General features: G+C 43.6%; 1 protein-coding gene and 1 pseudogene across 1 annotated transcript; one reads left to right on the plus strand and one right to left on the minus strand.

The window, feature by feature from the left end:
• The first annotated feature begins 804 nt into the window (after positions 1-804).
• On the plus strand, positions 805-26,712 carry CPLX4 (complexin 4). Its single transcript, XM_012446464.2, has 3 exons — positions 805-1,157; positions 7,215-7,302; positions 25,143-26,712. Exons 1-3 carry the CDS (start codon positions 991-993, stop codon positions 25,368-25,370), a joined length of 483 nt encoding a protein of 160 aa, XP_012301887.1. The 5' UTR covers positions 805-990; the 3' UTR covers positions 25,371-26,712.
• On the minus strand, positions 10,391-12,434 carry LOC105712981 (protein SDA1 homolog; annotated as a pseudogene).
• Positions 26,713-27,010: the final 298 nt, after the last annotated feature.

The following is a 27,010-nucleotide window of genomic DNA, read 5'->3' on the forward strand; positions in this document are numbered from 1 at the left end:
TTAAAGTCTTAGCCATACTCAATTCTTCCCTTGACCTGAAGAAAACCACAGCCATAGAGAATCTGTTGTGATACAAAACATTGTCAGTTTCATCCAAGTACACCAGCAAGCTTAAATAGAGCACCCAGGAGGTTGACTGTTTATGCAAGAGAAAAAAAGTGACCCTTACATATTGATGATTCGACTCACATAATGAATGGTCTTACCTTCTGCATCAGAGCCTTGAAGTGTCAAGCACATGATTTCCATGCAGACAAGTCACATTTCCATGCAGGAGAAGTCTAAGATAATCTTCGAGATGTAAACCAAGGACCTGCTGTCTGGGTCTTTGCATTTGTCAGTTGTGTATTTATGTATGGGACACAGTAACTGTGGAAGTAAACGAAATTCAAGCAAACTAAAAAGCAAATCCTTATGTAGTACTTAAAGTCCAATGAGATAAAATGATGGATCAAAAGGATTATTTTTGCTTAATGAAGCATTCTGTGTTTTGAGTCTCATTGGACTCAGTTTTTCAACAGGATGTTGTGCTCAAGGGCTGGAATTTGGAAATTCCACAACAGCTATATAATCAGTCAGCTCTGATTAATTTAATTGAAATAGACTCTTGATGAAGCCCTTCTGTGCTTATAATTAAAAATTTAGAAAAGGGTAGGGAGAAGTGTAGATGATGTGGGGGTTTCTTTTTCCTGTGAAATTAGCTGAGTGTATTAATTCAGAAGGTAGGCAGTAGCCTCTGATTGTATGCTTTAGTAATCTGAACCATCTGCCTCTATATACTAAGGAGTTCACCACTTTAATCCAGCTTACGGCCGACAAACCACTCTTCTCTATCAGTATGCCCTTGAATAGATGAAGCTATACAAAGTCCTTTGCTCTTAAATGTATTGCTGTCATTGAGAACATTTGGAGGTTTTCTCTTGGGTTTGTTTGGATTTTTTTTTTCAGCTTTTGTCTGAATTTTGGTTTTGTTTTTCTGGGGCAGAGACAATGGCTTTCCTTATGAAAAATATGATAAGTAACCAGGTAAAGAATTTAGGATTTGGTGGTGGGTCTGAAGAAAAGAAAGAAGAAGGAGGTACATCTGATCCTGCAGCAGCTCGTGGGATGACTAGAGAGGAGTATGAGGAATATCAAAAGCAAATGATTGAGGAGAAGTGAGTACATGCTACTTCATTTCCCTTAAAAAGCAAAGGAAATTCATTCTGGCCACACCTTCTTCAGTTCCCCAGTTTATTTCTCTTTGCTTTTTAAGATGCTTTTCCTTTTGCCGTTTACCTCTAACCGGAGGAAAGGTCATTCTTCTAAAGTAAACAGCTCCCTCACATCAGCAGCGACTATGTTCTATGATGTTATACGTATGTGAATGAAAATGAACAATAATAAATGCATCTGTACGTTGTTCTTAACGCAGCTTAACACTTTCTAGTCTAGGCATGTTTTGATTGACCTCAATTTAAGTATTTAGATGAAAAGAGGTGGGTTTAACTATCTTTATGGTCTTTCTAAAATTCATCCTCCTAGCAAGTAGAAAGTCTTCAAATTGTAAGAATTCAGACCTTATACCTAGAAAAGGGCCTGAAAGAACATAGTGTGGCACTTCCTTGATCTTACATGTGCAAAAAAAAAAAAAAAAAAAAAAAGACACAGAAAGCATAGCATGACAATTATAAGACTTGGCTTATCAAAGACTACGAATAGATTTGTGGGCTATTTAATATGGAAATTCTAAACAAACAGAAAAGTAGAAGAGTAGGATGAATACCCGTATATCCTATGACATAAAGACAACAGCTTACATTTTGCTACATTTGCTTATAGATTAAATAGAGAGATGCTAGATAATTGTTCTTAAAGTAAATTACAGATGTCATGATACTTCATCCCTAAAAACTTCAGCCACCTTCCGCCAAAAAATAAAGGGATTCTCTTGGTTATATAAAATATAACAAAAATAAAATATAAAATAGAAGCAACATTTTAGTTGGGTATTACAGAATGTGAACATCACCAACAACTTTTCACCACTTGAAGACTGATTCTAAAATAAATGTAATCTCTGTGTAATTTTTAAATGTTTAAGGTAGAATTAATAGTCTTTTGATAATCGACTAAGAAATGAAACATCATTCTAGGGGTTAAATGTTTATTATATGTTTCAAAAGAAAAGTATTTCTGTTTTTGCCACCAGGGCTCTTTTGCTAATGATCAATTACATAATAGCTGCCCAAGTCCTATCGCTAAGATGATTATAGGTGAAAAGGTTAATGACCTGTAGGAGACAAAGAAAGTACAAAGACCACGTTTAGTGGAAACCTTGTCTATTGTATTGTTCTGAAAGAAATCATGGCTTATAAACTACCTAGAATACATTATGCTTGGCTCTGCAGTAAGTTAAAGTCAGTTTTTTTAAAAAGTCAATGCAACTAGCAAAAATGATGGTGTTGGTAAGACTTGGGCGAAAGAAGCAGCATTCCTTGAATACTGGCTGATTTTACCTACAGCATGTAAAAGAACAAAAAGCTGTAAAAGCAAAATAAGCACTGTGTAATGAAGAATAGAACACAAACATCAGCATCAAACATTCTCAGAACAAGAAGGCTAATGAAAACAGTCAGAAATGTAGACTACAGTTGTGATCATGCGAAATATCATTTAATATGTCCAAGCAGTAGATCCGATTGCAGATAAGGCATCTATCTGATTAACTAATGTCCTAGTTTTCCTTAATTTTATATCTAGACGGATCAAAGCTCAAAATGACCAAATTGTACAGTCAATAAGTAGACTGTCAGCTACTCAGTGTTTTGCATATGTGTGTGCGAGAATATTATATATTTAGGTAGTCACTCAATTTAAGAAACAGTGGCAGGACAATGGGGCAGTCAGCTTCCCTGTGATAAAGAAGGATGATTCTTCAGTCCATTGTTTGAGTTTTTGAGAGTTTCATCACCTAGAATGCAACATGTAGTAAGCATTAAAAATAATTCATCACAAGATAAACGCAGGGATAGCTACAAACAGTATAGTATATATAAATAATTAAAATTAAGGTTAGCAAATAAAAGCCTCCGAAACCCATCCTCATTATTTTATGAACTGGGGACATAGACTATACAAGGTATAAACAAAAAACTATTTAGCAATGCATTCTATTTAACAATGCACATTCATTTTTATTTTCCATCTGTGTTCAATTTGTGTGTATGTGTGTGTGTGTATGTGTTACTGGTTACATTAGTACTGAAAGAGGTCTAATCATAAATAGACGATCTGGAAAGGAAATAATAGTCATTTATCCCTCCATTTTCTCAATTATATTAAAATGCTTCTTTTCCTTAGTTATGGTTCAACAGTTTCTACAATACCACTTGTAACTTGACTCTGACCTTTGTTTTATTTAGTAATTGTTTGCACCCCAAGTATAGCAGAGCACTGTGAGGAATATACTGAAATGAAAGACCTGGGTTTTCTTCTGCAGAAATTTACACTTTACTTGGTGAGGGGGAGACTAGCTAGCTGCATGTGACCGTAAACGGAGCAACCAGTTTTCTGTGTGATTTGTAGACTGGCTCTGGAGGACTGGAATCGAACTCTGCATGGCATTGATCCAACAAATGGATCAATGGGATTTATGGTTATTTGATTTTCAGCAAAGGCACCAAAAGAATCAGACCAGGAACGGAAAATCTTTCTAACAAGTGGTGCTAAACAATCAAAAAACACTGAGCTTTGACCCCTACTTAACACTATACATGAAAATTAATTTACTATGCATCATACATGTAAACATAAAAGCCAAAATTATAAAGCTTTTAGAAAAAAAAGTAGGAGAATATCTTTGCAACTTGAAAGTAGGTGAAGGTTTCTTTATCATGACCCAGACTGGCAATGATGATATCAATGACCATAAAATTATTAAATGATCAATTCAGCTCTAAGTTTAAAACTTTTACACGTGAAAAGATGCCATTAAGAAACTAAATGGGCAAGCCAGACTGAGAGAATATATTTGGAAAATACATCCGAAAAAGGACTGGGATCTAGGAAATACGAAGAACTCCTATAACTCAATAATAAAAGCAAAAAAAAAAAAATGGGCAAAAGATTTGAACAAATACCTCAGAAAGATAGATACGTGGCCAATTAGTACATGAAAACCTTACTTGAAAGTACACAAAAAGCTGCCTAATTAGTTGTCTTGAAAATGGAAAAAATTAAAATCACAGTAAAATACCACTCCATAAATACCAGAATGGCTAAAATCAAAAAGACCAAAAATATTAGATGTTGACCAAAATGTGAAACCACTAGAACTCTTGTTTCAATTGTTGAGACGTAAACTAGTACAAACGCTTTGGAGATAGGTCTTGCTGTTTCTTATAAAACTAAACGTATCCCAGTAAGTTACACTAGAACCCAGCAAATTCCATGCCTGTTTACCTAGTAGAAATTAAAATATATGTCCACAGAAAAAAGCTAGAACAATATTCAGAGCAGCTTTACTCAGTGTAGACCCAAATGGGAAACGATTCAGGTGTTTATTAACAGAAGAATGACTAGACGAACCGCGATTGTATTTGTGCAAACAATAGAATACCTACTATTCAGCAATGAAAAGGAACCAACTACTAATACAGAAAACAACATGGATAAATCTCAAAAGTATTTTATGGTGAGTGAAGGAAGTCTTACACAAAGATGAACTGTATGGTTCCATTTTTATGAAGTTCTAGGACAGGCAAAACCAATCTATGGTAGAAAAGGCGTGGCGGTTGCCTCTAGGGCTAGGGGGTAAGCTTTGATCAGGAATGGGGCTGGGGGAATTTTCCCAGGTGAGAGTAATGTTTTCTATCTTGAGAGGGTTTGGGGTTACACAGGTGTGCGCATTTTGGGGAATCATTGAATGGTGCGCTTAAGAGTTTTGTGCATTGTATTGGATACAAATTTTGCTTCACAAGAAGAGAAACAAACACGTCACGCTAGTTAATGATATGTATATTGAAGGGTTTGTGGGAAAGTGTTCATTGATTTCTGCAACTTTGAAATGTATCAAAAAAGTAAAAAGTGGATAAAGAGAGGAATAGATGTGAGAAAACACAGTGAGATGCAAATTGTAGAATCTAGATGGATTTGATACCAAAATTCTTTCAACTTTTCTGTATGTTTGGAAGTTTTTGTAATGAAATGTGGGGAGAAAATGTCTGCTGTTTGCCCATGCCACAGGTCGCTAATCTCCCGGACAGGTCACTTTATTCGCTGTCCGTCTCCAAAACTTGAAGTTTGAACCTGATGCTCTCTCATGCCCGTTCCAGACCCGACATTCTGTGGATGGAAATGAGTTGAAAGAGCCCCCGAGCCCAGGCCTACGATCAGTAGTTTAACCTAATCATTTGCTGCAGATCCTTGCTTAACACTCAGTTTTTTGTGTAATGGTTAAGATGATTTCCCAATTCAGAGTCAAGACGTAGAAACCAGTTTTCACCTGAACATGAAAACAGGGGATTTGTTTTAAGCAGATAATGCTTTATGCAAAGATAGTTCACCAGATATCCATGAGTACAATTCCCATCAGGCCTCACCTGGGCCTAACCCAGGAAGCAGAAGCTGTTGAGAGGCCGCGAGCACTCTGCCCCCATCTCTTGCCGTTGCTTCTCTCCGGGCATGGCTGCTTTGTTTGTCCTCAGCAACCAGACTACATGGTTAGTGGAAAATGACAGCCAGTGGCTACCAAGTTCATCTGTGATAGTGCCAGCCACACTGTAAGTATCTGTCATTCTTAGTACCAAATCCAAATTTTTAAAGGAGATTTCATTTACTGAGCTTGGTCTAACTCAGTATAGCTAAAGGGCAGGGCCGTGGATATAAATTCAGCACTTCTGTGGGCAGCAGGGAAGGGTGTTAGTGCTTATGAGCTTTGCAGACATCCCCAAAGGCATCTCCTTTTGTCTGGATCATCATTAGCAAGAACGTCCATTTCCAACCAGCATAATCAGGAGTCCAATTAGATCATCCACAGAGCAGGACCCCAGTCTGGCATTCTGGAAACATACCCTACCTGGCTTGGGGCTACCTCCTTCCAAACTGTGAAGGAAATACCATGCCTAAATTGGGATCTGGAGGGGGTAACAATGAAGGAAGACAGGTTTATATTATATCCCTCAACACCAATGGTCTTCAAAGAACTGCCTGGTTCTGGACACTATGGCTCTATTTTAGTTTGTGTAAGAGTTACTCAGGGAGCTTGCTAAAAATGTAGCTTCCCCTCCCCTGCACCCAGGGATTCTGATGCAGCAGGCCCAGGAAGCTGCATTTGTTGTAAGTGCACCAGGTGATTCTGAGGCTTATGGTCCTTGGCTGAACAGTCCACGGGTAACTCCATGTTAATAATAATCACTCTGCCTCTCTCAGAGTTCACTTCATAAGGAGATTCCTAGAACCAAATTGTCTTTGGGATTTTGGGGTATGTACTGAGAGTTATGACAGTAGAGTGACAAACAGAGAGGCAGATGTTTGGGGACCCAGAAAAAAAAAATCTCATATTTCCCAGATGGCTGCTGGCAGTGGCATCTCAGAAGGTGTAACCCAGTGTCTGGCTCTGAGCATGGGTGGTGGTATACAGAAATTTTTGGTGCTGCAAAAAGTAGGACTTGAATATAAATTTTCTCAAGAAGGCAATTTATTTCTGTAGAAAGGTGCATCTCACAGATGGAGCAATGGTGAGTGAACACATGAGCGGGGAAGGAAAGGGGTTCTTGTTCTTGACGCATGTTGTGTTTACTGCTGTGTCGTTCTTCTATTGGCTAGAGTTGGACTACACAGTCTAAGCTAATTCTGATTGGCTATTTTAAAGGGAGCAGGAGTATCAGCCAGAGTGGTGGGGTGAGCAGCTTGGTGGGAAGGATAGTTACAGAGCACGTAACTAAAGGTGACTTAGAGAAGGTAACTAGGGGTGACTTAGGTCAAAGCAGGTGATCAGGGTGAGTCAGGACAGAATAGATAATGAGAGAAAAAGATGTGAACTACTGACTAGAACTGTGGAAGAGGTTGTTTACTGAAACTACAGGGAAGTTAAACTTCAAAATGGAGACCAAAGAACTGAACATACTGACATACTGATTCTTTGAAGAAAAATTTAGAGCTCATTGTATCCAACAGGTGGGAATGTCCTTAGCTCTCTGTATCCTTCTGATCCTTTATTCTTTAACTTTTAGGATGGAAAGAGATGCTGCATTTACACAGAAAAAGGCAGAGAGGGCATGCCTCAGAGTTCATCTCAGAGAAAAATATAGACTCCCAAAGGTAAGACACTCTGAGCACAGCAAATATTGAATCATTTCTTAATTAATAAAAAGTGGGAAGTCATGCTTAATTATCTGCAAAGGATATATATATATCCTGGAGGATATGTATATCTATATAATATGGATACACACACACACACACACACACACATTTATCCTAACTGTAACTGAGATGTTTGATATAGTGAAGAGAGCACTGAACTAGGAGTTCATAAAAACTTGATTCCAGTTTTTAACTTAATCTCTGTGAACTACCACTGTTGCTAAAAAAAAAAAAAATGGAATTAATACTATAGATGACCTTTGAATGTAAATGTATCTAAAGATTCTAGAACTTCTCTATGTAAATACACGGTGGGAACAATAATTATAGCTGACATTGGTTGAGCTCTTTCTAGGTACCAGGCACTGTGCTTTGCCTGGTACAGGCAAAGATCCCTGACTAAATGACTCCACCTTCACCTTCTGGGTTGGTTATTCAACTTCATATTCCAAAGATGCACCATCCCTTAAAGAACATCTTCCATCTGGAGAAGCAAAGGAGAAGATCTCTCCGAGGGCACGATCCCATGTATGAGAGCCACCTCCAAGTCCAGGTGGTTTACAAAGTGCCGCTAAACCAATTCCTTCCATGGATCTCCAGCAGATCCCAGAAAAGGCTGATTTTAGAAACTACAAGCACTAAACAAGGGAGAGTCCACTGTCTCTGCAAAGTCACTGATGAAATCACCAAAGACTTCGACATGGGAGACACTGATCCCTAAGGTGCCCAAGGAACGTGGGTTCTGTTCTTCATGAGGGAAGGAAAACCCACGGTAAAATGTAAGCTCATTTCATTCACAACCGATGAACTTGGAGAAGAATGCCTTGCTTTTCCTATTCCACCCACAATTCAGGTTTAATAACTTTTCCTCAGTGTGCTTGCATTTTGGAAGAGTGAAGGACTTCTAAACACTGTCCTTTCCACTTTCATTGTCTGGTGAATTTCCTGAAACTCTCTGGATGTCACTGGGTCTCTTTAGCAATGTGGCCTCCCCCTAGGCAGGAAACTTGAGTCAGATTCTTGCTGCGGCACTAAAGCACCCTGGCCTCTGCTCTTGGGTCCATCTGATTAAAGCACCATCAATCTGGTTGGGATGAAGTAAAAATTTCACGTGCACACACACACACACACACACAAATGATCGACGGGGTGTGCATCGTCCATAATGGTGGGGCTTTTAAAGATTTATTTTTGACAATTGTTATTCTTCTGTAGGGATCTAGAGAGAATTGGGGTTCAGTTGTGGCGCCGTGATGCAATATCATATGCTTTTAAAAAAATATTTAACTCTCTTAATTTGTGCAGCAGCAATAAAGAAAAAAAATCTGAGCCTCAGTATCCTCATCTATAAAATGAGAGCTATAGTTGCTAACTTCATAAGCTCTTTGTCTGAGGTAATGTAATACAAAGGACCTAGTACAGTGCCTGACAGTAGAGCTCTTACTATTGACATTATGATCTCTGGGCACAAGTCTGATTTCCTGATAATAACAACCAGGGGTCTTGAGGACTGCCAGTCCTCAGGTGTGTAATCAGTGCAGCAACTGGAGGTTCCTGAGCCTCAAGGCACTGAACCTTTGATCTTTTTCTCCACTAATGGTGAATCAGCAGTCCTGCTTACTTCCGGATCCTCAGGGGTGAACACCCTTAGGCTTAGCAGTAAGGTTTAAGTGCTCTTCTGAGAAAAATAATTTTCAAATCTCTGTGCCAGGCTATCCTTTGAAGCAAGAGCCTTTCCGACAGAAACTATGGAAAGAGGAAAGAATTATAGCGATGGAATGCACAAATCCGGATCCTCCCTAGAGAATGATTGTGGCTATATCTGCATAGGCTACTGCTCCCTAAACCAGCTAGCGGGAGGGGCAGACATGAAGGATGTTGATAAATTAACAGTAGAGCCCACCAGTGTCTTTCATTTCATGGCTTACCGATGTTCATATACGCCCTTTTCTATAGCTGTTTTAAATGCATAATGCATTCGAAACCTCATCTGATTTTTTTCATAGACCATGAAAGAGACTGTAAAGCTCATCTCATAATCTCATACCACTGCCTCGTTTTACACCTAGGAAGCTGCCGCCCAGCGGAGTTAAGTTGCTTTGCAATAAGCCTCATCTCCTGTGACAGAATCAGGATTGGAACTCAGGCCCCACAACCATGAGAAAGAGCAACTTGTTCACAAAAGGACTTGCACAGAGTTCCCCTCTCCTCAAGGGATTTGTTCTTTATTTTTTTTTTCCTATTTGGCATTAGAAACTTTTTATTGAGACAAGGTAAAGAGTGGGCTGAAAATATTACAGGGTGAAGGAAGGCTGAGGAAACCAGGATGAAGGCAGCTCAAATGATGAACTAAATACATTCCAAAGGTACTGTTTATACTTAGGGCAATTTTAAAAGTGAGGTCTTAACGAAAAAGGCTTTACATGGCATTCAAAAAAAAAAAAAAGAGGGGGTCGTTTACATCTTTTGGAGTGACTAAAAGAGCTAAATTATGTACCCAAAATCTGTACAGCAGAGGCCTGTTTTAAGCAGGTAAGCCTATGTACAAGTAAGAACCTCTTACTCTGTAACATTGTCCTGCTTTGTTTTACAAGAATATATAATTCCTATCCCTACAGAGTTAGTCCATAAGGCCTCAGTGACCTCATAGAAATATGGACCTACCTCTACTAGAGGACTATTTACACTGTGCTGTAAATACATGTATGTGTGTCCACCTCCACAACTAAGCTGTCGATGCCTTGAGTGAAGGGATTATGGCTCATTCATTTTGTATTTACAGTGACAATTAATAGGCACTCAATACTTTCTTTGCGTGAACAATAAATGAAACGCTTTGAGGCTACCACGGCTATTTACATTAACCTTCCCATCATTAGCCGCCTTCAGAATAAAAACACCAAATTGCTGCCACATTTTCAGCAGTTTTCACAATACAGTGCTTCCGGACTTTTTAATGTAAACAAACACGCTTAATTTGCCAGTTTTCAGAGTAATGACACAAACTTAGCATTCTTCTTGGAAGGGAAAACTTGCTGGGAAGTTACTTCATTCTTTTTCTCCTTTTCAAAAGTGCATCTCGCAGCGTCAACTGTTTTTCTAGTTAAAAAGAAGGAACGCTTACTTTTTAACTAGACGTGGCTATACCACATCCACATAAAGTTCTTCTGCTTTTTCTTCTCTTTATTTGTTGAACTGGAAAACAGATTCATTCTGGTTTTCTTCCTCACAAATTCTTTTCGATCTGTCTTTCCAGTCATTGCAGTTGGTAGTCTTGTCTCTGTCAGACTTCAGCTTTTAATGAAGGTGTTCAGTATCCCAAAGAGAAAGTAATTCACCCCTGGGCTCTTCATCACTGTCTATTTCAATGTATTTCCTCTTCTGGGATTTCCTGGGGCCGGCATCAGGTTATTTTCTCATTTGGGCCATGCGGATTTTCTGGAAGTCTTCCTGAGTTAAAGCTTGACTGGTGCTGATGGCTGCAGCTTTGCCCGTCTGCTCCTCCGTGGACATGCTGTTCAGCTTCTTGAAAATTTCTTGCTGTTCTTCATCAGAAGAGTGTTGCACATTAACCATTTGCCATCGGCATCCTCCTCCTCACGGAGACTGGTACTTTCCCATCCACCTTCATCGTTGCCAGCATTCTCTTCTTTCTTAACTTCCAGAACTTCTCCTCCTGGAATATAATCTTTAGCATCCGCTTCTCCATATTATTGTACTCTTGCTTCTATGGAGGCCTTGTAGGCTTACCCCGAAATTTCTGCTGAAGCATCTGAGGATTCAGTGTTCGGAAGAGCTGCATCAAACTTCCAGCAGACATCATTACATTCTTATCCTTGTGTGTTTCATACTGAGCCAGGTCTTAGAGAAGTCCTTCAGTCACGGCCAGAGGACACTGAGCTCTTATCTGTTTTATAGTGTTGATTCCTACTGTCATGACTTCTCCAGAGTTCTTCTTAGTCACAAAATTGTTGGCCACAGTCATAAGCAATGATTGAATAATCTCTGGGGTGATGAGAGGCTTGTACAGCAAACAGAAGGATCTCTGTTATTTCTCTTTGGTGGGGCTGCAGAAACCTTTGCATAAAGGGAAAGATATTGAAGGGGAAGAGCTCTTGAATTCCCACCAATCTGGAGATGAGGTTCACAAGCATCTTCACTTCAAACCTCTCCTTACAGCACTCAGGCTGCTTTAGCAGTATTTCTGCAAAATCTTGGCGATCATGAATCAAGTGAATGGCTGAGAAGTTAAACACCTCTGGTTTTTTTCTTCTTCTTTTGTTTCTTGAGCACTTTCATTGCCTTTTCCAACTTTTTCTTGTTTTTGGAACTTTTCTTCCCTGTAGCTTATTGTACTAGCAGGTTTCTTGCTGTTGGTCCATCATCCTCAGATTCGGAGTCACTATTCTGTTTTCATCTTCATCTTTCCCAAGAAAGAATGTCAAAGCAGCAACTAATATCTTGGTGACCTTAGAGAAACATGCAGTTGCGATAACACTGACAGTTTTGGCATCATTCCAGATGTTCCTTCTGTAGCATTCAATCATCACATCTGGAGACATCTTGGCTGCAGTTGCATTGCTATCTCTTAACACGGTGTACATGAAATTTTGCAATCCTACATTCACTTTATTGTTCTTGTGTTCTGCGTTTATATTCTTGATGTCAGTCACATTATGTGTGTATAAAGTCTTTCGCAGAAGCTTATGGCAAAGCAGAAGTTCAAAGAAGAGCTCTAGCGGGCTTGATGGATTGATGAGATTCTTATTTCTCAGCAAGATCAAAGCTTTCCAAAATGTCATTCGAAGATCTGGATCCAATATGGTATGATTGCAGGAGAGAAGATCTTTTATTTCTTGAGGAAAATTACTTAGATACTCTGGGTAGCAGTGACTCATCTGTGCCATAAACATCACGAGCTTTGCTAGTTCTTTGCTGGGTTTATCTGGCTGCATTTTGAAAATCTCCACATTGAATTTGTAGTGATTACACTGCTGTAGAAATTCCTAGATGGAGGCTGGTGGGTCTTGCTTGATCAGATTCTGTAACTGTGGCAGGTTGCTGAGCAGCTTGTTTCTGCTGGACATTTTGGCTGCAGACTGGCTTCGTGGCCAGTAGTCTTAATAAAACTCACAAGGCCGGCAACCACCAATCCCTACCAGCTGCAGCTGGGACTCGTGCTTCCCAGCATTTGTGCTTTCTACTCTTAATATTTGAGCTGTTCTCCCAAATTTTAGGGCAGTCTGGAATTCTGCGTGGCTTAAAAAAAATATGGAGCATCTTCTTTCTCCTGTGTTGTCTAATGGTTTGACCCTAGACCTGCAAGTAGCTGTCTACATTCCAAATACAATCCAAACAAACAGATGCGAATTTCACTCCAAAGCATTCTATGAACCGTCGTTCACTGCAGTTTACTTCCAGGTGGGGACCTCCTTCTCCAAGGACGTTTTTATATTTGACTGCATTTGTAACAATGGATTCTACACACGATGTTTCAAAACGGTGCCTATGGCATGGAAAATACTACAAATAGGAATCATACAATTGCCTGCTTTTTGTAAAGCACATGGAAATTCTAATCCCGTGTAGCTAGCCATAAAAATAGCACCTAATGAAACTATACGATAAGAAAAAACGGCTACTGTGGGCATACTGCCTACGAGTTAACCAGTGCTCTGCAAGGGGCAGTTTAAAAAATAAAATAAACACTTTAAAAAGCAGCCGGATCGTATTCCACTTCGTCCAGTTATCACCAGCTGTGGCTAACTTCCCCTACCCCAGTGCAGCGCCTTGCGCTTGCAAGCCAGCCCCACCCTTGGGAGCCTCCTCTGCCTCCTGCGCGGTCATTGGTCACACGTTACCCTCCGACCCGTGTGCCCCAGACTGACGAGGCTCTGGCTGCGGGGAGCCTTCGATGGCCCATGTGGCGAGAATGACAGAGGCTCCAGGGACAGACACGTTTCCCAGGCTAACGTCTGCCCAGGCTATGCAGAACAGCTGCTCGCGTCCAACCCAGATCCGGGCCGGAGCGCAGAGGGCGCAGCGGCCGCCAGCGCGGGCCCCGAATCCTCGACGCGGGCGCCCCCTGGTGTTCCCAGCGCCGCGGCCACCGGCACCCACGGGAGGCAGAACCCGGGCTGCGGGTGGTGGCAGGACCAGGGCGGAGCAGAAGCCAATTTCTAGAGGTGACTTAAAAAAAAGTCTTGATAAGTCATTGGGTAGGGGGGAAACAAAACTAAAACAACACAACAAAAAACAACGAAAAGAAAAAAAAGCCCATTATTTTGTTATTAAGGACCAGATTGTGAGTTTTCTATCCTCCCCTGGCATAACGGGAGAGGGAGCTCGCAAACAGCCGAGTTTCCGCTGTCTCCGCAGTGACCAGACTGGAGAGAGATTCTGAGACGGCAGCAATTGAGGGCGGGCTGAAGGAATTGGAACCTTCAGACTGGAGAGGAGATGACTGAATAAATGAAGCCTATGGGGGCAGAATCATGTCCCAGGCCTCCAATGCCATGCTTTTTATTCTGATACTGAATTCAGCCAACTTACCCAGTGGCTTGGCTGTGGTTGTTATTGAACTGTAGGTACCTAAGCATCAGAAAAACACAGTGGGAAAGCAAGGTGTAGGGTTTTGTCTCTTAGATGCTGCATTAAGGAGCAAGGAGGTCCTGGAACGCCAGACAGTGTGCATCTGGGTCACTAGGAGCTGAGATTGAGAAGTCCAAGGCATGGTGCTTTGTCCAAAGAGCTGGAGGGAAGGAGAGGAGAGGCAGGCCTGCCAGTGCCTGCTCTAACCTGGCCAGGGGAGGGCCGACTGCGGGCTGAACCAAAAGAACTGCTGTATTTGGTGGGAAACAGAGCAACCGATTCCCACATCCTTATGAGTCCCCTCCATGGGGCTAAGCTTCCAAGGTCATCTGAGGAATATGCCAACCGTCCCTTCCCTCCAGCCCTCTAAGTTCCTTTTCTAGAACAGGTTCAGGCTCCTGGGTGACCCCAGTACTTTGGCTCCTTGACACCAGTGTCTGAGTGCTGTTTCTCTTTTCAGTAGGCTTATTTTTTACATTCAGAAAAGCACATAGCATACGTGTGCACTCAACACGTAACCATAAGGATCATGTAAATTTAGGGACTTGCCGAAGGTCACAAAGCTTCTTGTGACCAATGGAGACTCAAGCAAACCTCCTTACTCTTCATCTAGTACTTTTTCATGCCCACTTTGCCCCATACCCCCTCTAAACTGGGCATCAGATTCCTGGTTGGTAGACTTTAGAACTGAACACGCTGTCTACCAAAGAAAACGGCACAGGCCGGAAAGCAGGGGTCACCAGGACTCTAGTGGGCACCAGTAACCTTCCCCTCCCTGCCAGACTTGCAGAATGCTTAGCCTGTGCCATCTTCTAAAGCCCATATTGGGTAAGCATTCGTAGGTAAGCATTCATAGGAATAGTATTAACAGCCCACAGGGAATTGGACGAATTTAACACGTCCTCCAGCTAATGAGGGATGACCCCCTGGGTACCTCATTCACAATTCCCCAGGGTCACTGCCACGGTGGTTACATAACAGCAGGATTCAGTTCTAGACCCTTCCCCTGACCAAGGCCCGACGGGGAGCAGATTTGAGAAAATGTCTTCCCGGGAGCTGTCAGGTCTAATGAGGATAACTATGTCACATTTTGGAATTAGAACTGTATTTTCTAAAGAAATTATTTGGCTGGTGTTTCCTATGGAAAAGGGTTTCACTCTGTTGCTGACAGGGAAAAGCAAATGTAGACTCTCTGAAAAGGAGCAACATAAGCCTTAGCCCTCTAGACAAACAATCAAAGGTCTTGGGTCTCAAGTTTATTAATTGTTAGCGACAATACTATTTGTTGTACCAATGTCTTTTGATGATGGTTGTTAATTTCAGTAATCAGATAAGTAATCTAATAAGCGCAGTAATCAAATTGCAGTAATCTGCAGTAAGTATGTATATGCATCTGTATCAGTCACGATAATGTTCATGTACGCATATCCAGACTATGTCGATTTCCTCTAGTTGTCCAATTATATAGGTCATTAGAGGACTTAAAATGCCTAAAGTCATCCATGATGCTCATGTTAGATTTGGATTGCACACCACTAATTATTCTGGATCTTGTATCTTCAGTTTCTCCTTCTTGATTGGCCTCTCCTGAATAAAGGAGGTCAAATCTCTCCCATCTAAAACAAGCAAACAGCACTTTCTGAGTAAACATGGCTTTTTAAGTGTCTTCCCTTAAATGGCTAGTTCTCACTGCTCTGCGGAAACCTTCTTCTTCCAGATGTCCAGCGTCTGTCTAAATACAGTGGGTGGTTCCCTTAATTTCTCCTGGGGCCTCTTTGTTTCTTTTAGCACTGGTGATGGCTTCCTCCTTAAAGCCCTCTCTCTCCTCAGCTTGCAGACATCACCGTCTGGTTCTTGTTCTCGCACTGCTTCTTGTTCATGAGTTATCCTTCTCTGTCTGCCTCCAGATTGTGGGATGTTCCAGGGTGCCCCCTTGGCTGGTTCTTCTTCTCCCTGGAGCCTGCACATTGTCCTCGAGGGCTGCACCTCGCTGTGGCTTTCCACTACCACCTACATGCTGATCACTCTCATATCTGTACCTCCAGACCACATCTTTTCCAGAAATTTCACAACTGGCAGCTACCTTTGCTTAGGCACTTCACAGGTTGAACCAGCTCATATCCAGAACTCACTTGCTCATTCTCCCCTTAAACCTGCTCCTCCTGTAGGCTCCCCTTCCGTGGGTGGCTCTCCCAACAAGCCCATCTCCCAGGTTGGCTACCAGAGGTCACTGTTGCCCCTTGGCTCTCTGCTCCAGCCACACAGCCAGGAAATCGCCAAGTCATCTTCATTCACTCCTGAATAGTTCTCAATTCATCATAGCTTTTCTACTTGGGAGTCTTGTCCCCCTCAATCCTGAGGTTTCTAAAATGCAAATCTGATCCTGTTTCTTACCTGTTTTTTAAAAAAAGGCCTACTATGACTTTTAGAATAAAATCCTTGTCCTGTATGCCATGAAATGAGTCCTGTCTCTCCAGCCTCACCTCTTGCTGCTACTCCCTGCCTGGGCTAGAGCCTCCTCCTGCTCAATTCCCTACTCCCTGTGGCCTTTCCTTTCTGCAAGCTCTAGTCAGTGCCACTTCTTCTAGGGCCTTCCATGATCTCCCTCCCGCTACCTAATTCTGGCTTCGGTCATCCTTCCCCATGTTTCCATGTATCTTGAGTTCATGTCTCCTACATCATCTTATGACCCTAAATATCTGTGCCTACTGTGTGCTCCTTAAAAAAAGGAGCTGACTTTTTAATCTCTATGCTCAGTGACCAGCAAGGTGGCTGAGACACAGAAAATTACACACACACACACACACACACACACACACACACAGAGATTGCTGAGTAAATGGATATTATTGGGGAAAAAGAAAAGAAAGAAAAATGCCCTGGCCTGGCGCGGTGGGGAGGGGCCAGGCACGGTGGGGAGGGGCCGGGCACGGTGGGGAGGGGCCGGGCGTGGTGGCTCACACCTGTAATCCCAGCAGTTTGGGAGGCCGAGGTGGGCGGATCACAAGGTCAAGAGATTGAGACCGTCCTGGCCAACATGGTGAAACCCCCCGTCTCTACTAAAAAATACAAAAATTAGCTGGGCGTGGTAGTGAGCTCCTGTAGACCCAGCTACTCAGAAGGCTGAGGCAGGAGAATTGCTTGAACCTGGGAGGCGGAGGTTGCAGTGAGCTGAGATTGCACCACTGCACTCCAGCCTGGTGCCTGGCGACAGAGCGAGACTGTGTCTCAAAAAAAAAAAAAAAGGAAAAATGCCCAAAGAAAGTGTCAAATACAGCAGAAAGAATTTATATGCTGTTAGAGTCATATTAAAATACAATTTACAATTTCATGAAAAGAACAAGTCCAGATTTGACACTGTAGTTTTGTATAAAACACAAAGTTTTCCTTGTTTTATGATTAAACCACCATATTTCTTCAAGTAGAGGAAGTAATATGTTTTTAAATAAAGCCACAAAAATTCTTTCTAAAAGCAAATGCGTTTCTCTCCCCGGCCAATTTAAAATGTATATGTAAGTCAAGCTAAATTAATAAGAGAAAACAGTTCCACAATGAACCCTAATCCTATTAACAGAATTGTCAATCTAGGTTAGTCATTGAAAAATAATGTTGTGACCCCTGCTGAGCTATATGATTTAGTTACACCTGGTGTTTGTCTGCTGTATTAAGGGCATCGTTCATTTCGAATAAAGATGCATATAGGAGAAACTCAACAGAGTTGCCCTTAAATGCGACACATTGAAAGTTCGATTAACAATTGAATTTAAAATTTGCCTCTTAAAAAAAATAGCAAAGATGATTGTGTGAACCTTCCTTTAACAGACCCCTTCAGATTAGGAGCTCTTGGGGCTGCCCAGCAGGGTCCGAGACACCGAAACCTCCTGCTTTCTGAGCAGCTGTTTCTGGTGGCCAGGCGGCAGGGAGGCCATCAGAGGCCCCATCAGCCGCCATCTCTTCCTTCCCCTCCTCACCCTGCCCCAGTTCAGTTCGCTCCTCCTACTCATGCCCTTGAAAGCACAATGGGCTACATGTCTACAGGGAGCATGGGGATGGGAAGAAGGAGTCACTGGATACTAGTGAAGCAGGATTTCAAGACGTGTTGCTTGGCCACACCATCTTTCTCACATCATCTTCACAAGTGCCCTGTAAGGTAGGTAGGTATCACCTCGCCTTTACAGATGAGAGCAACAGCTCAGAGAGGGAAAGTGACTTTCCAAGGTCACACAGCCAGTAAATGGCAGAGCAAGATTCCACCACAAGCCAACCCGAGCCCACACGCCACGTTCTCTTGCTAGACCCTTCTGGCAGCTGTGCTGGGTTCCCATCCCCTGACGAGCAGAATGACATTTTTGCAAGAATCTTTACCTCTCGGGACCTCGCCTTCCTCATCTGTAAATGAGAGGCTGGGATAGTGGCCTCTAGGAGCTTCTTGAGTCCCTATGGAATGTCTTCATAAGGGAAAGAGGTTTGAGATGTGCACAGCTGGTATCTAGAAATTCTCATTCCATGTAGCTCCCGACACATGCACACTTTCAATCAAATTGAAAACTGATGCCTGTTCTTCAAGAAGACAAATCCACACCATCTGTCCTACTCTGGGGGTGCTGAGGGCTCCTTAAGTAGCTAAAGAGGGAAGAGCAACAGCAGGGTGCAGCAGAAGGAGCAGCCAGCACGCCCAGCCCAGGGCCTCCACACTAGCCACACGCTAGCTTCTGAGGACAGCAGCCTCGCTCATAACCAGGACAGTGAGAGTAGCTTGTGAAGGAAGACAGGTACCTGACTGCTCAATTACATGATCCTCACAATTATGTCAATATCACGCTACATGAACTCCTCCACATGAAAGAAATCCATTCTTCTAGATGTTGGTATCCTGTGGATAACAAGAAGTGAATAAACCAAAACCCAAATCCAATCTACCTAGTATCAATCACACTGGAATCTGCTTATACACCACGCTTGGCTAGCTAGACTCTGACAAGTGGAGAACGCTCAGCTTTTTGAAGATACCATCTAAGATAATTTGTCATGGTATCTCAAGTCTGGTAAAAGAGAAGACCAGTTTCTCCAGGTCTAGGAAGTGGTAAAAGCCATGACCTTGAAAGCCAGGGTCATGTTTATCCTTTGGTGAAAGGTCAGGCATCAGTCACAGGAAATGACAGTGGCAGGATATGGAGCTATTTAAATAATGGAACATTCTGCACCAGCCATAAAGATAACTGTGGTTAAAAACAGATTAAAATGAATTCTCATCAGCTAGCATAAAGATAATTAGTTCTTAACTGCATTAAACAATATCCCAAATTGATAAGATTTCTAGAAATGAGAAGATCTCTGAAACAGAGCCTCTCAGAACAAAGTATAGCCTATAAGTCCCCTAATTATGTGCTGGCTCACTCATTCATTCATTCATTCACACCACGGCTCTCATCCCTGAGCCTCCCCTCCCTCCCTGGAGATGCTTCCGGCCTGTAGTGATGCTGATTCACATTGGCTGTAACTGCACTTGTATTTGGGGTTGTAATGAGGCATTACTTCTTTTCCTTGAAGTGTGAACTGTGTCCAAATATTCCTGGTCTCCCCAACCCAAGATTTGTCAATGGGCAGCAGAACGTGTGGACAAGACATTCATTGTTTGAATTGCAGACAAGGTCCTGTCAGCAGGGTGGTTCATTAGGAAGAGAGGAAACAAGGCTGCTGTGTCCACTGTGTCAATCCCATTTATGCTTCTTAATTGCTCGCTCTGTCCCGGATCTTTCTCTTAGGGGCCGATACTCTCCCACCGTCTCTTTCACTGTCCATGCCTTCTTTATCCCAGGGATCCTTTCAGCAGGGATCTTGACACGGAGCTGCCCTCTTTCCTCTAAAATATTCATAACCACTGCTACCATTTGTCCAGAGCTGAGACGCTTGCGAGGCTGTTTCACAACATGTCTCATTCAATCTGCTCAACAATCCTCTAAGTGGCCCTCCCATCGGACATCAGAAATATAAGTTGACTTGCCCAAGGTCATGCATTGGTGAATGACAGATCTGGGACTTGAACCCATGTCTAACTCCAAATCCCACAATCTTTCATTCTCCTAGGCCACCTCAGCAGGAGAATGGTCTGAATAGGCATCAGCTTTTTACAAAAGAGACACTTGAATACTTAGCCAGTTCTAGGTCTTGGGCTAGCTCAGTCAGTTAGGATCCAGAGCTAATGATGCTACAGGCACATTCGGCTCTAGAGGGCTTCATTTTCTCCTCTAGCAACTCAACGGCCTTGTCTGATTGTCCTACCTTTAGTTATAAGGTGTCCGTGGCACAGGTCACAGCCCAGAGCAATCGGTTTCAATACTAGAATCATCTCCTGAGGCAGCCATGCTGCTGGTGGAGGGCCGGTAGCATTGTCCTTCTAGGTCAACGTGAGTGCAGGACTCTCTGACCACAGTCATTGACTGCACCCAGTGCTGCCTTTGGACCTGGACATCTGAGGCCACTGCCCTGCTGCCCATGTTTTAGAGGGCTCTCTTGGTCTCTCCTAGCCACACTCTTTCACATGGGGTGAGGAGTCTGTGGGCCAAAGGGCCTAGCCCGGGCAGAGCAAACACTCCTCTTGTAGTCCATGCTCGAGCTGTGTGGGACCCTAAGAGTCTAAGTACATTCCAGAGCCTTCCCAGATCTGTGCTCCCGAGAGTGGCCATGCACACTAGGCCTGAGGCACGGGGGAGGGGCCGTGCTCCCAAGGTCCCAAGGCCTTTCCCAGTGAGGGCTGGAGCCAGGAACTGGAGAAGAAAGAGTGCCAGGTTGTGAGCCAGCAACTTCTGTCGGCACTCCTGCTCTGCCACCCACAAAATTTAGGGGTGGGCCCGACAAGAGGTAAGGGGAGCTAGGGCTGGCTAGGTAGCTTTCCCGTAGAATGGAGGGCCTAGTGCTAAAGAGGAAATGACTCAGCCTGGCTTTTTAGGAAAACCAAGCCTTTGGGTGAAGGTAGGAGTCATTGCTAGGTCAGAGGTAAGGTCCCAGGACAGCACGGCCTCCTGATAGGGCTAACCCCATGTGCAAGATTGCTCATAGCAAATTCCGCTGTCCCCTTCTGAAGGTTATTATTTTTATGAATAGCTACTACTGGGTGAGTGCTTAACAGATTCTAAATAATTCAGTTACCGTCTAATTAACCCTCCACAGCTCTAAGGCAAATAATGCAATTCTCCATATACAGACAAGGAAATAAAGTTCAGGGAGGCTGTACAAAGTGGCCCAGGTCACACAGCCTGCAACGGCAGAGCTGCTTTCCTCACTCAGGCAATTTAGGCTGCAATGCCCCAATGGGAGTATAAAGATAAACCGACAGCTATGAAAACGGAGCTCTTTACAGCAAATAGGACCTACAAATTTAAGTATTATTAAGGCTATTGTCCCTGACAATACATTCACTGAATCATTCAGTAAACATTTATTTTAATTTTTAAAATTTTTATTTATTTGTTTGTTTGTTTATATTTTGAGACAGAGTCTCTCTCATTTGCCCAGGCTGGAGTGCAGTGGCACAATCTTGGCTCATGGCAACTTCCACCTCCCGGGTTCAGGCGATTCTCCTGCCTCAGCCTCCTGAGTAGCTGGGACTATAGATGCGCGCCGCCACGCCCTACTAATTTTTTGTAGAGACAGGCTTTCACCATGTTGGCGAGACTGGTCTTGAACTGCTGACCTCTGGTGATCTGCCCGCCTTGGCTTCCCAAAGAGCTGGGATTACAGGCATGAGCCACCATGCCTGGCTATTCAGTAAACATTTAATTGTCTGTATCTACATGCCAGATACTTTGCTGGGTTATGAGACAGAAAGATGAGTAAGCTACAGTCCCTGTCTTCAAGAAATGCAGAGCAGCGGTTCTCAAACTTCAGCAAGCCCCAGAATCACCAGGAGGAATAGTTAAATCACAGGCTGCGAGGCCCATACTCTGGGTTTCTGAATCAGTGGGTGTGAGTAGGGTCCCAGTACATGCATCTCCAGCAAGGTCCCAAAAGATGCTGACGCTGCTGGCCTGGAGAACCCACTTTGAGAACCACTTTGATAAAGTTAGGGCAATCAAGATCCTCTCCGCGAGGCAACATAGAATTGCACTGCTTTCCCTTCCCTGAGCGGGAGGCACAAGTATAAAACCAACCTCAGAATCACCCCTGAAGAAGGAAACCATTCCGAAGCTTCTTCAAGCACAGCAGAGCCACAGAGGGTGGCCTCGCTGAGGTCTCCCTGGGAATGGGAGGCAAGCGAGCACCATCCCATGAGCCCTCTAGAGCTTATTAGGTGTCTTATAGCCCTGGCTGGATGGCTCGCTTTCCTCTGGCCCCTCTAGCTGCCTGTCTCTGCAGGCCCACAGCAGTTACCCTGTCCTGGTTCAAACCTGGTGGTGACATGCTTGAAGATCTTTCTACCAATCCAAGGGAAGGGGCCAAGGGAAGAGACATTCCCGGGAATGTCTCTTCAGATCACTTGCATTTGATTTCAGGATGCATAGAGAGGGCAGATGTCCCACACTGGCGTGAACTGAGAATGAGCTGGCTGCCTTGTGCTTTTCCTCTCCTTCCTGCAAAAAGGCCCAGAAGACGATCAGCAAGGAAAGCAGCCGCTATGGAAGGCAGATGAAAAATAAATAGAAATGCACGATTGGCTGGGAGCCCCTAGGGATTAACTAACTAATTAATCCCACAACAGTTTGACCAGGAACTAATTAATCCGTTAAGTACTTGGAGGGCCCAAGGCCCTGGCCAAGAGCAGGGAGAGGCTTCACTTCTCTCCGGAGGCTGGCGCGGAGTGGGACTGTCTTCCAGGGTCTCCAGGGAAGGCCTGGGTGAGGACTGCCCTTCCCAAAAGCATTGGTTCCCTCTGCATCAGAAATCTGCTTCTCAAGCTATTTCTTGAGCCAGGTCCCTGTGTCACTCTGTGCAGGGAAACGAATCAAAGAAGAAAGCCCTGGGGAAAGGCAGCTGGGCTTCAACCTCTCCAAGTATGGGAGCCACAGAGAGTTAGACCTGGAAAAGTCTTCAGCCATCTGGTCCCTCCAACCCACTTTACGGATGAAGAATGGAGTTGACAGGTTACCCTGGTGGGCCATTTGGACTTAGGGACAAATGATGTTTCTTTCCGATCATTCCTACACAGCACCCAGATGAGGGGAATTCAGATCGCACTTTAGGCACTGTCTTTAAATCCACCTCAGAAGTCAACAGGTGCAGAAATCTTTCTTAAAACAGTGTAGTCTGGGCCGGGCATGGTGGCTCATGCCTGTAATCCCAGCACTTTGGGAGGCTGAAGCAGGCAGATCATGAGGTCAGGAGATCAAGACCATCCTGGCCAACGTGGTGAAATCCCATCTCTACTAAAAATACAAAAGAATTAGCTGGGTGTGGTGGCGTGAGCCTGTAGTCCCAGCTACTCAGGAGGCTGAGGCAGGAAAATTGCTTGAACCCAGGAGGTGGAGACTGCAGTGAGCCGAGATCACGCCATTGCACTACAGCCTGGCTGACAGTGCGAGACTCCATCTAAAAAAAAAACAAAAAACATAGTCTGATTGACTAAGATCATCATTTTTTAATATGATTCTTCATGAGCTTTGGTAACAAATTCAAGGCTGGTCACAACATATTCAGGTGGCTCTCACGTAGATCCTTCCTCTCATTAGCTTTTCTGACACTCTTTAATCTTCTGTTTCCCTGAAACCCAGGTCACCTCATGTTACAATCTGATCTCCAAAAAATCTGACAGCAGCCATCTGGGGTTGTAAGCTACCGTTAACCTTTCCCAGAGGATGTTTTTCTTTAGACTCCTCTCTCCTTACAGAACAAGGGGCTCTACAGCGTAAATGCTAAAAGAATCTCAGCTGGTCATGGTGGTGCCCACCTGTAGTCCCAGCTACTTGGGAGGCTGAGATGGGAGGATTGCTTGAGCCCAGGAGGTCAAGGTTGCAATGAGCCGATATTGCACCACTGCACTCCAGCCTGGGTGAAAGAGAGAGACCCTGTCAAAAGAATTAACATAAATAAAAATAAAAATAAAGGAATCTTAAAGACCAGGCAGCATGTATTAAGAAATTCTAGAACAGACACTCCTAGAATCACAAAATGAAATGTGCAAGGCATGTGTGATAGTATCAGCAACACCGAAGGCTAGACTGCCAGTATGCTGAGTGGGGGCCACGCCCTCGATGGTTCACTTAATACCCGTGTGCTGTGTGCCAGACTCCAGTCCAGGTGCTAAGGGTGGAAGGTTGAATCTGACATGAGCCCATGAGGGGCTCCCTGTCTAGTGGAAGGGAGGAAAAGGGCAATGATTAAGCAAAAGTTGCCTCTAAGATGTGTTAAGTGAATTAAAGCACACTGTCTAGTCCCTGTAAACTGAAACCCCATCCTCTAGAATGGGGTCAACCAGGTGAATGGGTCTTGGCATGGGGCTGATAGAGTCTGCAAACTTGCAAAGCTGCCTTTAGGCAGAGTTGGTGTATAATGCTCCAGCTTTTGAATGTGTCAGCATCACAGAGAGAAAGAGCTTCTTAAAAATCCAGATGGGGCTGGGTGTGGTGGCTCACGCCTGTAATCCCAGCACTTTGGGAGGCTGACGTGGGTGAATCACCTGAGGTCAGGAATTCGAGACCAGCCTGGCCAACATGGCGAAACCCTGTCTCTACTAAAAATACAAAAAAATACCCGAGTATGGTGGTGCACGCCTATAATCCCAGCCACTAGGGAGGCTGAGGCAGAATTGTTTGAACCAAAGAGGCAGAGGTTGCAATGAGCCAAGATCGTGTGACTGCATTCCAGCCTGGGCAACAGAGTGAGACACCATCTCAAAAAAAAAAAAAAAAAAAAAAAATCCAGATGACTGGGCTCCACCTCGAGTTTCTGACTCAGTGGGTCTGGGATGGGGCCCAAGAATTTGTAGTTCTAACAGGCTCTAGATGATGCTAATGCTGCTTGTCCAGGGACCATGCTTGGAGAACCACCATGCTGGAAGGTTCTGATTGACCCAAGGTGCCTTGAAGGAGGGACCTCCCAACAGGAGCCTCCACTACTGCCGCCGGGACCAGGCTGTGCTGCAAGGCCAAGCGTGCCACTCACTTCATTCATTCTCTGCAGACCGTTTCCTGCTGCTTTTAAAATGTATTTAGTTAGTGAGTTAGTAGGGTAAGTTTAGAGTTATTTATCTATCTCTATTTTTCACATAGAGTGAAATGGATGAGAATCAAATCCAGATGGCTGGAGACGATGTGGATTTACCTGAAGATCTCCGGAAAATGGTAGATGAAGATCAAGAAGAGGAAGAAGATAAAGATTCTATTCTTGGGCAGATACAGAATCTCCAGAACATGGACTTGGATACCATAAAAGAAAAAGCCCAGGCCACCTTCACCGAAATCAAGCAGACAGCAGAGCAGAAGTGTTCTGTGATGTGAGGCATGGGAAGGGTAGAGGGAGGGCAGGAGCCATCCTTGGAAAAGACCGCTGTCCGGTGGGACGTTCCAAACAGTACATGTTTTAACGTAGTGAACACAGTCAGGAAAACCATGATGATCATTGATAGGTAATAATTGGTTGTTCTAAATATCCCTGGCAGAGCATTAGCTAGCACCTTGCAGCAGGAACCATACTTTCCTCTTAGTTATAAATGAGATGGACTGCAAAATTTCAGTTGTAAATGGTGATGCAGAACACATATCTGCTTACAGACCTTGAGATGAGCCAGGAAGAAACAAAAGCAAGTGGCATTTCCTCTCCAACTTTCTTCCTTAGAGGCCAAGTTCTCAGCCTGTCCAGCTATTCACAGGACACCAGGTCCCTTCAGAGAAAGATGTGTAGAGCCAAGGTGTCCACTCCTTGGAGGACAACTCTCTAAGAAGCCAGGATGCCCACAGGGAGCTGAGGCTGCAGTCTCCAGGGCAATCAGAAGTCACCCTCACCCCTCAACCTCTCAGGCTCCTTGAAACTTGCCAGTGATTCTCATCAAGTTTGGTCCTTGGACACTTCTCAGCCAAGTGGTAGTAGCAGGGATGTGGTGAATGGTGAGGAATTGAGACAGGGAATAGACCTCACAAGCCCTTTGCATTGGAGATCATCATTCTAGGGGCCATGTGAAAAATGGACCCGAGGGAGGCACAATTAGAGGCAGAGGAAAACCAGGGAGGCAACTGCTCTTTTTGAGTTGAGCTTAACCCTGAACTTGGTGATAGCAATGGGAACACAGTGGATAGACTAACAGAGAGCATTAAGAAGTTAAGTCAGTCTCTCTCTGTCTGCTCCCAACCTCTCTCTCAGCCTCTTCTGTCCTTCCTGCCCAATCTCCCTCTCTCTTTTTTTTCTTCTCCTGTCCCTTCCCATCCCACCCCTTCAGGCTACCTTCCAGTGAATCACACTGTCATTTGGTGCCACAGGCTTTCAGGGTAGGAAAAAAAATTTTTTTTTCCTAATATCTGCTCTCTTTCAAAAGGAATAATTCAAAAGACTTAGGACAATTACCACCAAAACACTTTGAGCTATTTAGCTAAAGCCCACCAAACCAAAACAAAATACTGTTTTTTTGGTGAATCTGTTCATACGGTGAATAAGGATCAAAAACAAATTTTGTCAAGAAGAACTGCTCTATCAAAGGAAAAGGAAACTAGGACTGAAAACTTAGGGTCTAACTTGTTCTAAACCCAGCGTTCCCAAATGTGTTGTACAAGAAGTTTCATGTTATAAAAGTATTCAAATAAAACAAATGACTAGAGGTCCACAGCCTTTGGTCCTTGGCAAAGTTTAGCCTGTCTCAGAAGTTCCTGGCAGGACATCGGTGCAATGACTGAGGCTAATTAACCTTCTAGTCCACAAACCCAGATGCCGGGGCCACATTTTAAAACCATGCTTATCTTTTATCAGAAATGGCATGGGAGTTGTGATTTATTTCAGAGCAAAAGCTTTAAAATACTTTTTTAAAAACTACAATGTAATAGATAAGATTTGTCTTCAGTTTCATGCCTGAGTCTGCCCTGTGGCTGACGGGGTGGGTGGTATGGATGGGTGAGAGGAGTGCACGTGGCCTGATGTTTGTACACTTTGT

This window comes from Aotus nancymaae, unplaced genomic scaffold, assembly GCF_030222135.1.
Source record: "Aotus nancymaae isolate 86718 unplaced genomic scaffold, 86718_ANA_hifiasm-v0.15.2.pri h1tg000020l, whole genome shotgun sequence".
NCBI classification, from domain to species: Eukaryota; Metazoa; Chordata; class Mammalia; order Primates; family Aotidae; genus Aotus; species Aotus nancymaae.